The following is a 16998-nucleotide window of genomic DNA, read 5'->3' as shown; positions in this document are numbered from 1 at the left end:
GTCAGTGGGATGAGTGAGAGCTGCAGTTTCAACTGACCGCGCATGCGCAGTAGAATCGGGCTGCCGTTAGAGAAGTTAGGAAAATCAACAAGCACAATAATCGCTGCCCAACCCCCTCCCCGCCTCAGACAGAATCAAAAAGCAACATTGCAGCTTATTGTTTATCAGATCCAGCGGGTCTTCTGTTTTGTATCAGAGAATTGAGTTGTCCCCCCTTCAGCCTCCCGATACTTTGCCGCGTTTCTGCAGAGCCCAGCCAGCCCCTCCCCTTCAGCCTCCCGATGCGTCTTTACCGGCTGTCCCTTTCCCAGGCCGAATGGCCTCCCGTACAGGCCGGCCCGCTGCCTTCCCCGGCCGAGTTCAATTCAAGGTAGGATTTACTACTATTATTTATTTGTTATTCCATTGTTTACCTGAGTTCTTTATTTTTATTGAGTTATTTCAACTTTTATTTGCAATGTTTGGTGCTTGGCTACAGGTCCTTACTTACTTACTTGGGCTGATTTCTTAACTGCCCGCAAGGTTATTCAGAGCTGGCCACATACGCTGACCTAAGTGGATTTGGAGTAACTTTTAGCTGGCCAGAATTGCCTAAATGGCCAAAACTGGCGTAAGTGGCTGGGAACACCCCCTTTTGAAAAAAAAACCTGAACTAAAAAAAATCGTACCTGAGTTACTCTGGAGCAAGTTGATTGGGGAAAATGGCGTTTTTTTAAACTTGGGCCAGAAAAACCAACTTACTCCAAAAAAATTGGGGCAAGTCATGGCCAAAATTGGGCCCTATAACTGCTCAACCATCGGCGGCCGTGCCTTCAGCTGTTTGGGCCCAAAGATCTGGAACTCCCTAAACCTCTCCACCTCTCTTTCCTCCTTTTTAACCAAGCTTTTGGTCATTTGCCTTAATTCCTTCTTTTGTGGCTCGGTGGCAAATTTATCTGTTTTGTCTTATAACACTGCTGTTCACAGAATCATAGCAATTTACAGCACAGAAGGAGGCCTTTTCCTGCCCATCATGTCTGTACCTTGGGACGTTTTACTACATTAAAGGCGCTATATAAATAAAAGTTATTATGGTAATGTTCCAGAGACAAGAAATGCATCTCAGAAACAAGCACCAGAGGAAATTATTAGTGTTACACATTCAAAATTGGAACTACCTTCTTTTTTGCGAAAGAATCTTTTGAGACAAACTTACTCTTGGGGATGTGGATGGAGAGGAAAGTATGCAATATATGACAGCTAAGCTATCTGAAGAAGTGAGTTGTTTCACCGTGAGCGGTTTTCACTGACTGCAAGAAGATCAAGGTGCTTTGACAGTAACACACGCCTACATTTATATTCTGTATATACCAGTATAGTGTGGATTGTGACACAATTTTCATTGTCTAGCTTCATCAGTGATAATAGGTCAGGGAATTTAGATTAAATTGTGAACTCTGCAATACACCTGATGGGCAGTTTGCTCCTTTTAACTGTGTTTATGTTTCTGGAACAAGACAACTTCTCAGATATGCAGGTCAGTCACAATTCATAATCTCAATGTCGACAGCTCTATAGCCTTGTTTTACAAAGGCATATGCTACAAAGAGGAAATGCAATGAGGAACCAAGGGATGTGGCTTATCCCAAGAGAGATTCTATGAGGATTTAATTGACCCCAGAGGAATAAGCTCAGTACCTACTCTGTCTTTCACTCTATTTTTACATATGAACAAAATGAAGCAAATACCAGTTTCAAATGTTACTTTGAAGTGTGCAGAACCAAATAACCAGACTATAAATGAAAACTTGTTTAAAAAAAAAATATGAAATCTGTCATTAAGTTTAAAATTGGGCATAACTACTGGACATAACTACCTTGGGAGGCCTTAAAATTAATCTACTGCAATAATAATTGATATTTTAAATACAGCTGTATGGTAGTTGAGATCAATGCAAAATGTTGACGAATGAAACAGGCTTGGATTAAAGATTTCATTTGACCTTTCTGCCCTGATCAGGATCCAGAAACTCAAAGCGCTTCATCTAATAGACCGGCTCATAACTGAACAAATTCACCCATAAACCAGATAAATTTGGGTATCAGTCAAGTTTGCTATTTGAGGTTTGGCTCTCTATATGGTAATTTCTCTGAAGCAAAGATTGGGAATTCACATGAGAAACTAAGACTACAAGCCCAACACGTACCACTCTGTATCTAAAACTGCACCACTGTGCACCACTTTTCTTGCTGGCCTGATGATTATAATTAAAAGGGTTTGAAATTAAGGTTTATTTCTATGCTATTTAAACAGGTGAGCAAAAGCATATCTCGATTCTTACTCACTTAATCAGAATATGTGTCTCATTTCACAACAATAGTTTCTTTGTTGTTGAAGCAGGATTTTCTGTCTCTTTCTGCCCTGAATTCCCTTTAGAGTCTGGCACTTTAATTTACTGTTTGCATTTCTTTGGTCAGTCTGGGAAACTCAGTATAATCCAGATGGCAGTTATTACATTTGGCAACAGCCAATATAATGAGAATTAAAGATAGTCGTTGGGTTTCTCCTATGGACTACAACATACTTAAAAACAAACTTTCAGTTTTTTGTATGTTTGACTGAATCGAAGGAACATTCTTTCATGTATAAGTCATACACAATAGGGGGAAAAATATGTTTTATTCCATTCTTTCTGTGAAATATTTCAGATTCAAAATGTTCTCACTGACTTTTATTCTGGCTAGACCCTGTTACTTTGCAGTGATGTGGTTATTTGAAAGATCACACCACCAATACTTTCTGTTCAACATCATCACCAATGAGGATTGGTAATTTAGCAGATTACTGCAACACAACTCTAATTTCCACTGAATGTAGCGTAGCCTGATAGAGGAAACTTTTCTTTTGGTCGATTGTCGGAGATCTTGATTAACTAAGTTTGGACACTCAAACTAATTACTAGATAGTCTTAGATGTGAATGCACAATACAAAATTGCTGATAATGCAATAAATAGTAAGGTGACTTAACTTTTTCAGAGTGGTCACAAAAGATTGGAGGTGTGGACTGTTGTGTATCTGCAAAGCATGCACTCCCATGTTCCGCCACCAGGGAGCGCATCCTTTGAAGTCCCAAGGGATCCCAGCAACCCTTGGGAGCACTGTAAAAAGCCGGCCCCTAAGGCCTGTTCCTCACTCTGGAGTGTCTTAATAAAGACTGAGGTCAATGTTACTTTAACCTCCCTGTGTGCAGTCTCATCTGTTAGGAACACAATAACTGGCGACGAGTATACGAATCCAACGCAAAGATGCAGCAAACTGTGGGCATCCTGGAGAAGTTCTCGGAGGGTGAGGACTGGGAAGCCTATGTCGAACGGCTAGACCAGTACTTTGCAGCCAATGAGCTGGACAGAGAAGGAAGCACTGCAAAAAGGAGAGCAGTCCTCCTCATGGTCTGCGGGGCAGCGACCTATAGCCTCATGAAGAATCTTCTGGCTCCAGTGAGACCCACAGATAAGTCGTATGAGGAGCTGTGTACACTGGTTCGGGAGCATCTTAACCCGAGGGAGAGCGTGCTGATGGCGAGGTATCGGTTCTACATGTGCCAGCAATCTGAAGGTCAGGAAGTGGCGAGCTACGTCGCCGAGCTAAGGCGACTTGCAGGACAATGTGAGTTTGATGGCTACCTGGAGCAAATGCTCAGAGACTTTTTTGTACTGGGCATTGGCCACGAGACCACCTTACGAAAAGTTTTGACAGTAGAGATATCGACCCTCAGTAAGGCCATTGCGATAGCACAGACGTTTATGTCCACCAGTGATAATACCAAACAAATCTCAGCACACAAGTGCTAGCAATGTTCATAAATTAACTGGAATTGTGTTTGCGAGCAGAAATGTACAGGGCAGAAACCACGAGTCTGCAACTGCCAGCAGGCCTCGGGTGACCTAGATGACTCAGAGTCCGCAACAAAGGATGAATGCAAGGCAATTCACACCTTGTTGGCGTTGTGGAGTCTTCCATTCAGCCTATTCATGCTGCTTCAAAGGGTATGTTTGCAAGAGCTGTGCAACAATGGGGCACCACCAACGAGCTTGCAGATGAGCTGCAAGCTCTGCAAAACCTGCTAACCACCACGTGGCAGAGGAAGATCGGTCCATAGTGTATCAAAGCAATTTCGAGTCTCAGAGAGAGGAGGCAGATGCTGAAGTACACGGGGTGCACACATTTTCGATGAAATGTCCACCTATAATGCTAAATGTAAAATTGAATGCCTTATCCGTAGCCATGGAACTGAACCCTGGCGCTAGCCAATCCATCATGAGTAAAAAGATGTTTGAGAGACTGTGGTGCAACAAGGCATTCATACCAGCCCTGAGCCCCATACACTCGAAACGGAGAACGTACACCAAAGTGCTCATCATTGTCCTGGGCAACACCATGGTCACCTACGAGGGCACGGTGCACGAACTGCCACTCTGGATTGTCCAGGGCGATGGCCTCACACTGCTTGGAAGGAGCTGGCTGGGCAAAATCCGCTGGAACTGGGATGACATCCGAGTGCTATCACATGTCAATGACGCCTCATGTACCCAGGTTCATAACAAATTTCCTTCCCTTTTTGAGCCAGGCATTGGAAAATTTTCCGGGGCGAAGGTGCGGATCCACTTGGTCCCAGAGGCACGACCCATTCACCACAAGGCGCAAGTGGTACCTCACATGATGAGGGAGAGAATGGAAATCGAGCTGGATAGGCTGCAACGCGACGGCATCATCTCCCCAGTGGAATTCAGCGAGTGGGCCAGCCCGATTGTTCCAGTGCTCAAAAGTGATCGCACGGTCAGCATTTGCAGCGATTATGAAGTAACTATTAATCATTTCTCACTATAGGACCAATACCCGCTACCTAAAGCAGACGACCTATTTGTGACGCTGGCAGGAGGCAAGACATTCATCAAGCTCGACCTGACTTCGGTCGACATGGCGCAGGAGCTGGAGGAGTCTTCGAAGGGCCTCAGCTGCATCAACACACACAAGGGACTGTTCATCTACAACAGATGCCGTTTGGAATTCGATCTTCCTGAGAAACATGGAGAGCCTACTCAAGTCGGTACCACGCACAGTGATTTTTCAGGACGACATATTGGTCACAGGTCAGGGACACCGTCGAGCATCTACAAAACCTGGGGGAGGTCCTCCAGCGACTTGATTGCATAGGGCTGCGGCTGAAGAGGTCGAAATGCGTCTTCGTGGCAACAGAAGTGGAGTTTTTGGGGAGAAAGATCACGGTGGACGGCATTCGGCGCACAGACACCAAAACAGACGCTATCAGGAACGCACCCAGGCCACAGAACATCACGGAGCTCTGGTCGTTCCTGTGACTCCTCAACTGTTTTGGTAACTTCCTACCGGGGTTAAGCACCCTCTTAGAGCCCCTACATGTGTTATTGCGTAAAGGTGAGAACTGGGTATGGGGAAAAAAACAAGTAATTGCTTTTGAGAAAGCCAGAAACATTTTATGCTCCAACAAGCTGCTTGTATTGTATAACCCGTGTAAAAGACTTGTGCTAGCACGTGATGCGTCATCGTATGGAGTCGGGTGTGTATTACAACAAGCTGACGTTGCGGGGAAGTTGCAACTGGTCACCTATGCCTCCAGGAGCTTGTCTAAGACCGAGAGGGCCTACAGCATGATTGAGAAAGAGGCATTAGCGTGTGTGTGCTCGGGGTAAAGAAAATGCATCAGTACCTGTTTGGTCTCAAATTTGAGCTGGAAATCGATCACAAGCCCCTCATAACCCTGTTCGCTGAAAACAAGGATAAATATAATGCCTCAGCCCGCATACAAAGGTGGGCACTTGCGCTATTAGCGTATAACTATACCCATCCGCCACAGGCCAGGAACCGAGAACTGTGCGGATGCTCTCAGTCGGCTACCATTGTCCACCACGGGGGTGGAAATGGCGCAGTCTGCAGACTTGTTGATGGTCATGGAAGCATTTGAAAATGATAAATCACCTGTCACAGCCCGCCAGATTAGGACTTGGACCAGCCAAGATCCTCTGCTGTCCTTAGTAAAAAACTGTGTACTGCATGGGAGCTGGGCCAGCATCCCCGTTGAAATGCAAGAGGTAATCAAGCCGTTCCAACGACGAAAGGACAAGCTGTCCATTCAGGCAGACTGCCTGTTGTGAGGTAACCGCGTAGTGCTACCCAAAAAGGGCAGGGAGATGTTCATCTCGGATCTCCACAGCACACACCCGGGTATAGTAATGATGAAAGCGATAGCCAGATCCCACGTGTGGTGGCCCGGTATCGACTCTGACTTAGAGTCCTGTGTACGGCAATGCAGCGTATGTGCTCAGTTGAGCAACGCGCCCAGAGAGGCACCACTAAATTTGTGGTCCTGGCCCTCCAGACCATGGTCGAGGATCCATGTCGACTATGCGGGCCCGTTTCTCGGTAAAATGTTCCTGATGGTGGTGGATGCTTTTGCAAAATGGATTGAATTTAAAGAATTCATGACCCGCAATGGGATCAAACATGTCACCTCGGCCCCGTTTAAACCAGCCTCCAATGGGCAGGCAGAGCGGGCAGTACAAACAATCAAACAGAGCCTTAAACGAGTCACAGAAGGCTCACTCCAAACCCGCCTGTCCCGAGGTACTGCTCAGCTCCCGCACGAGACCCCACTCGCTCACAGGGGTTCCCCCAGCTGAGCTACTCATGAAAAGGACGCTTAAAACCAGACTCTCGCTGGTTCACCCCAACCTGCATGATCAGGTAGAGAGCAGGCGGCAGCAACAAAATGTAAACGATAGTCGCGCCACTGTGTCACGGGAAATTGATCAGAATGACCCTGTGTATGTGCTAAACTATGGACATGGTCCCAAGTGGATCGCGGGCACCGTGATAGCTAAAGAAGGGAGTAGGGTGTTTGTAGTCAAACTAGACAATGGACAAAGTTGCAGAAAGCACCTGGACCAAACAAGGCTACAGTTTACAGACTGCCCTGAACAACCCACAGCAGACACCACCTTTTTCGAGCCCACAACACACACCCAAAGGATCAACGACACCACTCCGGACCAGGAAATTGAACCCATCACGCCCAACAGCCCAGCAAGGCCAGGCTCACCCAGTAGCCCTGCAGGGCCAACATGCCAGCCCAGCGAGGGCACAGCCAACACACCAGAACAGACATTTGTACCGAGGCGGTCCACCAGGGAAGGAAAGGCTCCCGACTGCCTCACCTTGTAAATAGTTTTCATTTTGACTTTGGGCAGGGGGTGGGGGGAGTGATGTCGTGTATCTGTAAAGCATGCACTCCCATTTTCCGCCACCAGGGAGTGCATCCCCCGAAGTCCCAAGGGATCCCAGCATCCCTTGGGAATACTGTATATAAGCCAGCCCACCTAAGGCCTGCTCCTCACTCTGGAGTGCCTTAATAAAGAATGAGGTCACTGTTACTTTAACCGCCCTGTGTGCAGTCTCATATGTGTTAGGAACACAATATGGACAATGGAAAATCCACGCTGCTGCATTAAGGGATGCTTTTCTGGGATAGCGATGGAAGCTTTATCCTGCATCTGGTACATTTTATAACCGACCTTGGAGTCAGTTAAGTTAATGGATATAGAAAATTGAAAATTGTTCCATTCTGCAGCAATGAGGGGGCCAATTTTCGTACAGCTACCACCCTGTTTACGCTGGAAAATGGAGACGCAGGCGAACCACAAATTTTAAAACAAGTCCCACCCATTGTCCGCCTGAGGCCATTGTGTCTCACTTTTCAAGCGGGCCTTAAAATGGGTTCACCAGCGCTGCGGCCTGAAACAGGATGGAGCTGTATTTCCCTATATAAATCCAGGTTTTATGCCTCTTGTAGGACCCCAAGGACATTTTTGTGGACCAAAGGGCAGGGAGGATCAACCTAACCAGTGGTCCTTAAATTTCTTTCAATTTTGTAGAGTCAGGAAGAGCTCCACAAAAATACTCCAGCCCGCTCCGGTCCCCATGCATTTCCCCACAGGATAATTTCCACAGGGCCAGATTGTCGGCCGGCTAGGTGGAGAAGATGGGTGATTTCCTGCTCTCCCGGCAAGCTCACTCGGCGCACCTGTTCAGTGCTTGCAACCGACTAGGATAGTTTGGGCCCCTCACTGGTGCAGTCAGGTGGGCAGCGCAATCATGGTGCCTACTACCTGCCTGATTAGCACAACATACAAAAGTCACGCCTGATATCTCCAGCCTCAAATGTGCATCAACAGCCAATGATCTACCCAAAATCATCATGATAGGCATTCCTTCAGAGTCGAGGATGACTTGCTTCCAGTCTAAAAGTGAGTTCTCAGGTGACTGAGGACTTCAATGCGGGACCTACAGTCTCTGACACAGGTGGGACAGAAAGTGGTTGAAGGAAAGGGTGGGTGGGGAGACTGGTTTGCCGCATGCTCCTTGGTCTACGCTTGGTTTCTGCTTGTTTTCGGTGATGGGACTCGAGGTGCTCAGCGCCCACCCGGATGCTCTTCCTGCACTTTGGGCAGTCGTGGGCCAGGGATTCACAGGAGTCAATGGGGATGTTTCACTTTATCAAGGAGGCTTTGAGGGTGCCCTTGAAGAGTTTCCTCTGTCCACCTGGAGCTCGCTTGCCGTGTCGAAGCTCCGCGTAGTGCGCTTGCTTTGGGAGTCTTGTGTCAGGCATGCGGACGATGTGGCTCACCCAATGAAGCTGATCAAGCGTGATCAATGCTGGGGATGTTGGTCTGAGTGAGAACACAGACGTTAGTGCGTCTATCCTGCCAAAGGATTTGCAGAATCTTGCGGAGGCAGCACTACTGGTACTTCTCCAGCGTTTTGATGTGTCTGCTGTATATAGTCCACGTCTCTGAGCCATATAGGAGGGCAGGTATCACTACTGCCTTGTAGGCCATGAGCTTGGTGCCAGATTTGAGGTCCTGGTCTTCAAACACTCTCTTCCTCAGGCGACCGAAGACTGCGCTGGCGCACTGAAGGCAGTGTTGGACCTTGTCATCAATGTCTGCTCTTGCTGACACTAGGCTCCTGAGGTATGGAAAATGGTGCACGTTGTCCAAGGCCTCATCATGGATTTTGATAATCGGGGGGCAGTGCTGCGTAGTAGGGTCAGGTTGGTAGAGGACCGTTGTGTTACGGATGTTTAGCATAAGGCCTATACTCTCGTACGCCTCAGTGAAGGTGTTGATGATGGCTTGGAGTTCGGCCTCCGAGTGTGCACAGGCGCATGCATCGTCTGCGTACTGTAGTTCAATGACAGAGGATGGGATGACCTTGGATCTGCCCTGGAGGTGGCAGAGGTTGAACAGATTTCCATTTGTTCTATAATTTAGCTCCACTCCAGCAGGGAGCTTGCTGAGGGTGAGATGGAGCATTGCAGCAAGGAAGATAGAGTAGAGCGTTGGTGCGATGATACAGCCTTCCTTGACCTTGGTCTGGATGTGAATTGGGTCTGTGGTGGATCCATTGGTCAGGATCTTGGCTTGCATGTCATCGTGGAGCAGACGGAGGATGGTGACAAACTTTTGAGTGCAACCGAAATGGAGGAGGACGCTCCATAATTCCTCACAGTTGACAGTGTCAAAGGTCATTAGGTGAAGTCAAAGAAGGCCATGTACAAGGGTTGGTGCTGGTCCCTGCATTTCTCTTGTAGTTGTCGCGCGGTGAAGATCATGTCCGTTGTTCCCCCTTAGTGGATGGAATCCGCATTGCGACTCTGGGCGAAGCTCTTCAGCCACAGGGAGAAGACGATTGAAGAGGATTCTTGCAATGACTTTCCCTGTGGCCGACAGTAGGGAGATTCCTCTGTAGTTACTGCAGTCAGACTTGTCCCTTTTTTTGAAGATGGTCACGATTATGGCGTCCCTGAGATCTCCTGGCACGCTCCCCTCCTTCTAGATAAGAGAAATGAGGGCGTGTATTCGCACCAATAGTGCTTCTCCGCCATGCTTTAGTGCTTCGGCAGGAATTCCATCTGCTCCTGTTGCCTTGTTATTCTTCAGCTGATGGATGGCCTTTTCTACCTTGTGTCGGGCTGGGGTTGTGCTGAGATGGTGATGGGTATAGCATGCTGCAGGATGGAGTCGAGGCCACTCGCGTCTCAGTTAAGGAGATCTTCAAAATGCTCCTTCCAGCGGGCACTGACTGCTTCTCTGTCCTTGAGTACTTTACCGTTCTTGGCCAGCAGTGGGGTAGGGCCTTGGGTGCTTGGGCGATAGGTGGCCTTGACTGTGCTGAAGAATCCACACATGCCGTGGTTGTTGGCTAGCTACTGGATATCCTGTCCTTTCTCCAACTACCATCTGTTTTTTAGGTCGCGGGTTTTTTTGTTGGACCTCGGCTTTCAGCCGCCTGTAGAGGTGCTTTCTTGGTCTCGTGTTGGGTTGCTGTTTTAAGTTCAGAAATACCTTGCGCTTGCAGCTAATTAGCTCCTGGATCTCCTGGTCATTCTCGTCCAACCAGTCTTGATGTTGCCTGCTCCCCAAAATAATTGTTAACACACAGGGGCTGAAATTATCCCCACCTCCCAAAATAAGTCATACCTACCGCTCTTGAAGTGTTCCGGCCGCCCCAATGCATAGGGCGGCCAAACCAGAGAAATTCAGCACTTCGTGCTTTTTTTTGGAGCGGGGCGTAAGTGGTTTCATTATCAGGGCGGAAGTGGGGGCGGGTCTGAGTGGCCATCACTAGCGGGGCAGAAGTGGGGGTGGGTCGGAGTAGCCGACGCTCAAAGTCATCAGCGCTGCTCTGATGATGTCATCATGCAGGCGCGTCACAATGCCCCTCCCCATCAGTTAAAAGGGAGGGCCCGCTGCGAACTCTGCAGCCACTTTAGTAGCAAACACTGGGCCATCAGTGAGGGTTTCGGCCGGGCCAGCAGCCTGGCACCCAAGAGGGGGTACCAGGCAGCCTGTTGGCGGCCCGGCCAAACCCATAATTGTCGGCCTGACCTGGCAGTCGGCCGACAAAAAAAAAAATGGAGTCGCCGGAAGCACGACCTCCCCTTTAAGGGTGGCCGCGTCACCAAGCCACACAAAGGGTACCAACAGCAAAAACTGTCAGTGCTGATAATAGGCTCCCAAGGTACGGAAAGTGGTCCATGTTTTCCAGGGCCGCGCCGTGGATCTTGATGACTGGGGGGGCAGTGCTGTGTGGTGGGGTCAGGTTGGTGGAGACCATTCCCTTACAGATATTTAGTAAGGCCCATGCTTTCGTACGCCTCAGTGAAGATGTTGACTATGACTTGCCGTTCAGTCTCTGTGCGCAGACGCAAGCGTCATCTGCGTACTGAAGCTCGACGAGAGGATGGGACAGTCTTGGATCTGGCCTGGAGACGACGAAGGTTGAACAGATTCCCACTGGTTCTGGAGTTTAGTTTCACTCCAACGGGGAGCTTGTTGAGTGTGAGGTGGAGCATTGCAGCGAGGAAGATCGAGAAGAGGGTTGGCGCGATGACGCAGCCCTGCTTGACTCCGGTCCGGACGTGGATTGGGTCTGTGGTGAATCCGTTGGTCAGGATCACGGCTTGCATGTCATTGTGGAACAGGCGGAGGGTGGTGACAAACTTTTGGGAGCAACCGAAACAGAGAAGGACGCTCCATAGTCCCTTGTGGTTAACAGTGTCGAAGACCTTTGTAAGATCAAAGAAGGTCATGTAAAAGGGTTGGTATTGTTCCCTGCATTTCTCTTGCAGTTGTCGCGCCGTAAAGATCATGTCCGTTGTGCCCTGTAGTGGACAGAATCCGCACTGTGACTCCGGGACAAGCTCCTCAGCCACAGGGAGAAGACGGTTGAGGAGGATTCTAGCGATGACCTTTCCAGTGGCTGATAACAGAGAGATTTCTTTGTAGTTGCCGCAAGGCAGACATCAATGACGAGGGCTAGAACCTCCACTTTTGAGGTTATCGCCCAAAAATGGGCATTATTTCCGGCATGAGTGGTAAAAAAGGGTTTTCAGATCGCCGGCTTCTCACCCATTCTCAAAACAGCTAGTTTACATTTTTGAAAATGGCCGTTACCGTGAGCAATCTCAAATGGGCGATAGCATAAAATTTTTTTGACCATCTGCCGTAAAGTGTGGCCGTCCTTAGCAACGGCACGGCAACACTCGATTCCCGCGATTCTGGAGGTCAAGGGTCACCATGACATGCGCAGAAGAGGAGACAGAGAGAGAGGGAGCTCAGAGGGACTGAAGGCGTGGCTGCGTGTGGTGTGGCTGCTTTGGGAGGAAGGAGGGAGACTTTAGAGCTTCACAGCAAGTAGGGAAAGAAAAATTAGCTGTTACCAGCCACAAATTTGACCGAATTTGCCCTATAATGGAGGGAGAGAAGGAGGCATCACAGCACACTTTGGAGACTGACGCTGGAGAGAGCAGCGAGGTGGGAGAGGAGCACATTGGAGGCCGCAAAAGAGCCAGGAAGTTCTCTGATGAGGCAAATGCCTCCCTTCTGCAGGAGGTCGAGTCACGTTGGGGTTATTTGACATAGAGAGGACGTGGGAAGCTCACCCCAAAGGCCTACCAGAGGATATGGCCGAGATAGCAGAGGTGTTTTCGTCGGCGACCAACGAGGTACAAGAGGGCATTCAATGCCGCAAACGATGGAACGACCTTGTGGGATCTGCAAGAGTAAGTATTACATTGATTTACATGTACTTATGCATTTATATAATTTGATTTGTAAGAGTCATGAGTGACTATCAGCAGATGTGAGGTCTTGCACTTTTACCAGGAATGTTTTACTCAAAGCCTGGTATACGTCTTTAGGTAAAGAATGATAATAATCATAATAATCATGATTACATCTGTCGGTTATGTGTTGTATCAGTCTCTGTGACAGTACCTAGCAATATCATCACGCAATGATCTCATGCCATGTTGTCCTGTCACTTTTACAGAAGAAGCTATCGACGATGAGGTCCATGCAGAGGCGAATGGGTGGGGGGCCACCAGTCCCCAGCGACATGGAGCAGCGAGTGCTAGGACTCGTGGGGAAGCACCCCCGTACAACCACGGATGCAACTGCAGACCCTGAAGTGATGCCACGTGAGTGAAGCTTACACCACTGCGTGATGTAAAGTCAATAGATGCCACACCAACTCATATCCAACCAATCATATATGATAGATGATTTCTAAAAGTGTAATAGAAATAATGCTGGTCTAATGAAAATCATTGCAATGCACAATGTGTTGATGGTGATGAAATGTGATGTCTGTGATGATTTTGAGAGTGGTGGTGCTTTTGTCGTGCATATGCCGTGTGTAGCGCTGAAATCACCTTGTCACCCGCGTCTCCTCTAACAACCTCATTTGTATCAGCCAGCAGTGCGGCCCCAGGCAAGGCCACAGAGGCCAGAAGATGGGGGCGTGGGGCAGGAGTCGGCGGACGATCCTACTACATCTGGTGCTGAGGAGCTCCGATTGTCGCCAGTCAATCCGCTGGGTCTGTTCTCGACGGATGAGAGCGCGGACTTCGAAGAACTTGTATCGCCACACTCCAGAACCCATTCCACTTCAAGGCCATCTATTGGTCCTCCGGTCATTCCCGCCTCCCCTCTGGAGGTGCTGGCCCCAAGCACCTCTCCACAGGGCACCCCAGTTGTCCCCAGGACGGCGCCGACCCCGCAGAGGTCTTGTGGACGTGGCAGGTCTGTTCCACTAGCGCGACATGACAGTGGAAAGACGGTACAGTTGTCCAGGAGGACTGTAGACATTGGTGACCAGCTCTTTGAAGCATTGGGGGGCATATCCCAACACCTGGCCACCATGACAGAGTACATGCCGCGCATGGGAGTCCCTGAATGCGATAGCCAGGAACACTGCTGCCACAGCCCTCCCAGTGGTCCCAGAGTGCAGCACTCCCTAGGTTCCGCACCACCACTGCGAACGACAGATGAGAGCAAGGACCAAGATCCTGCTTCTGCATCAGAGAATGCTGCTCCCTTGGCACTCCTCGCTCCCGTACCCATCCATCCAAAGCATCCGCCTTCATCCCCCCCCAATGAGGCACCGCCTGAGGAGCTTTTCAGCCAGGCGCCTTGGAGCGAGGAGGGGAAGGGTTGGAGGTGGGGAGAAAGAGAGGGGGGAAAGAAAGTGAAGTGCATGTGCACATGCGCAGGTGATGGCTGTGTTATATCTCCATCTGGGTGTATGCAATTTGTTGCAATGTATGGGGGCTGGGGACCACCCTCCTGCTTTGCCTTTGTATTCTGTGTTGCTGGACATGTTGAACATGTGATTGATGTCAATGGTGGAAAAAGTGGGATGTGGGGGTTGGATGTTATTGGCTGTGATACTTATGATTTCAGACCAATGTTGGCATTATACTTGTGTTATTGAACATAACCTTGTTGCTCATTGTCTCAGATAGCTGGACCTTTACACACTGGTGATTCCTTACCATGAAAGGATTAAATACAACTGAACATCAATCAATGTAAACTTTAACTGGCACCAAAGTGGTGGGCACCATTGATGTCTGAGCTGCACTCACACAGCAGTGTGTCAGCGTTGTCATTCATCAGCGCTCTTTCAGTCAAATTTCTCCGATATCAGCTCCTCACGTAAGAGTGGGATTTAACAAATGCTAGCCAGACCGCTGGCGTTCGTTCCGGTTAGTTCCACTTTTTGTGGCCGATTTTTTGAGCAAGCAAAATTGTGGGCAATATGTGTGCGAGGTGGTGAAATTGAAGATGGGCAATCTCCATGGCCGCTAGTTTGGGTAAATATGCTCTTTACGACAAAAAACAATCGCTGGGCGTTAATATTGAATCTCGCCTTTAATTCCGTGCGGAAAGTAACGCTGGACGATATTATGGCCGTTGAATTCGCCCATTCTGCTGATATCACCCAAAAAAAGTGGGTGGGCGGTGATATTTTTTCTTGGCATTAAGCAATGCTCGGCAATTGGGAAAATAATGCTCGGCAATAAGTCTCCTAAAAAAGCCCGGCAGTTTCCATCTTGTGCCAGAATGGGCGATATTTGGGTGTTATATGTTATTTCAGCAGTAAAATGGGCGTTAAGCATGCAAAAAAAGTGGAGGTTCTAGCCCAACATCCCCACTGACACCTGGGAGTCCCTGGCCAAAAACCACCCTAAGTGGAGGAAGAGCATCCGGGAGGGTGCTGAGCACCTCGAGTCTCGTCGCCGAGAGCATGCAGAAAGCAAGCGCAGGCAGCGGAAGGAGCTGCGGCAAACTAGACACACCACCCGCCCTTTCCTTCAACGACTGTCTGTCCCACCTGTGACAGAGACTGTAATTCCCGTATTGGACTGTTCAGTCACCTAATAACTCACTTTTAGAGTGGAAGCAAGTCTTCCTCAATTTTGAGGCACTACCTATGATGACCGACAGCAAAAACTGTCAGTGGCACTGACCAACAGCAGTGCCGCTCCCGCGGGGCAATTCCGGGAAAGAGGGAATTTCCCACGGGGCAATTTCCAGAAGGGGTTGCCCCTGGTCAGTAAGGGGTCTGGGCATGCATGCCGCGGCAGGAAAACAAGCAGAGCAGTCCCCTACACCGCTCCAAGCCGAAGGAAGGGAATTTAAAAAATAGCGGTCCCTCCACGGAGACTCGGTAACCATTCCGCACCGACCCTTGGCCGCCGCTTTCAGATGGCCACGGGCCTTATAGAAAGGAGAAATTTCGACCCCTCAGTGTACAGGTCAATCCTGATTAATGCTATTAGTTTTGATTAACATGTTAACAACATAAATTTAAATTTTCAAATCATTGTAATAAAACTATTCAATAATTCAATCTAAACAAAATAATCAGTCAACAATATTTTCCATGTGATATTGTCATTCTATTCAAATATTTTCCTGGTGCCATAACTGAGAACAAACGATGCCATAATAAAGTTTCATCACCAGAACAAGTTCCCAAATGCATATCTACTTAATGCTCAGTTAAAATATATCACACTGGTGAAGCTATTACATTACTTGTAACATAAAGATGCTGAGGAAGAATACAACTAACTTGGCATTGAAAAAGCTGAATTAACAGCAGTCATGTGCTTCAGTGAATTAACATTGATTGAAATGTTAATCCAGGTCCACCTTTACAGAACTCCTCCCTGCTACTTCGTCTTGATTAGCTCATCATCTCAAGAGGTTCAGTGTTTTTGACTGATTTCTGGAAAATATAAAGTCATATTCTACCTGTACATGGAAGCACTTGCCTGTGCATTGAAAATGCCTTAACTCTGCAACATGACACCTTAGCATAGTCAGAAGTGCAGAGAAACATTGTGAAATTATATTTTGACACAAGGTGATTTGGCTAGATTCAGGTGAGACTTATTCTTAGGACTACTGCCTGAAGCAACAGCCTAATGGCAGCTGCCATTTCAGACCAAATCTACAGTCAGTTTGAAACCTCTCACTGTTGCTTTTTAATCCACCCAACCTAAGAGCATCAGTACGCATGAGCATTTTATCCTGTTCCTCCTTCTGCCCCACACCCACACACTGGTAGTCGTAACAATACAGTATAATTTGCAAAGTGACATTTTTAAATTCGGAATCATTTTCTCAGCAGAACATTATGTATTTTTAATTTCCTTTAACTTTAAAAAGAAATGTTCCTTTCCTTTCCTTTCCCATGCATGGGACAACATGCTGGCTCACAGTACAGGCAAGCTACCGGATTGCAAGCATCTACCAATTGCTGCTTTATAGCTGGCTCTAGGTGATCTACGTGAATGGCCAGGAACAATCTTATTAATCAAGCCATCTGAATTTGGGCAACAGGAGATATCCTATATACAAGGCCTCATTTCAACAGCCCCAATTTGTGAGTTTGGAATGAGTTCATGGACAATGCAAAATGGGAAGCATTTTTTGAAAAGATGGGCAGGCTCTTCTTTTCTCCTGGTAGTGGTAACACCAAGCCCCAGCTTGGGAATCTTCATAATGATACACTAATACACTATATTAAAAATAGTGCAGTTTTAACAAAGGTTCCTAAATATCATAAC

The 16998-nt window shown here is 48.0% G+C and overlaps 2 protein-coding genes across 5 annotated transcripts in view; one reads left to right on the top strand and one right to left on the bottom strand.

The window, feature by feature from the left end:
• ccdc24 (coiled-coil domain containing 24) overlaps positions 1-16998 on the bottom strand; it is a 191937-nt gene that overhangs the window by 69432 nt on the left and 105507 nt on the right. The window lies entirely within an intron of this gene.
• Positions 69-16998, top strand: part of LOC139268519 (uncharacterized) — a 35171-nt gene continuing 18241 nt past the window's right edge. Inside the window, exons 1-3 of one of the 3 annotated variants that reach the window (XR_011594046.1) lie at positions 69-370; positions 12909-13056; positions 13332-15935. Coding sequence is in view for 2 of the 3 variants with exons in the window: in XM_070886775.1 (XP_070742876.1) it covers positions 317-370; positions 12909-13056; positions 13336-14351 (1218 nt within the window). In the remaining variant the exon portion in view is untranslated. Of the gene's footprint in view, positions 371-12908; positions 13057-13331; positions 15936-16998 lie in introns of those variants that run through there. The other 2 variants (XM_070886775.1, XM_070886776.1) reach the window with 2 other exon arrangements.

Source organism: Pristiophorus japonicus, chromosome 8 (genome assembly GCF_044704955.1).
Source record: "Pristiophorus japonicus isolate sPriJap1 chromosome 8, sPriJap1.hap1, whole genome shotgun sequence".
Lineage (NCBI taxonomy): Eukaryota > Metazoa > Chordata > Chondrichthyes > Pristiophoridae > Pristiophorus > Pristiophorus japonicus.
Note: the sequence above shows the minus strand (reverse complement) of the source record. Positions and strands in the feature narration are given on the sequence as shown.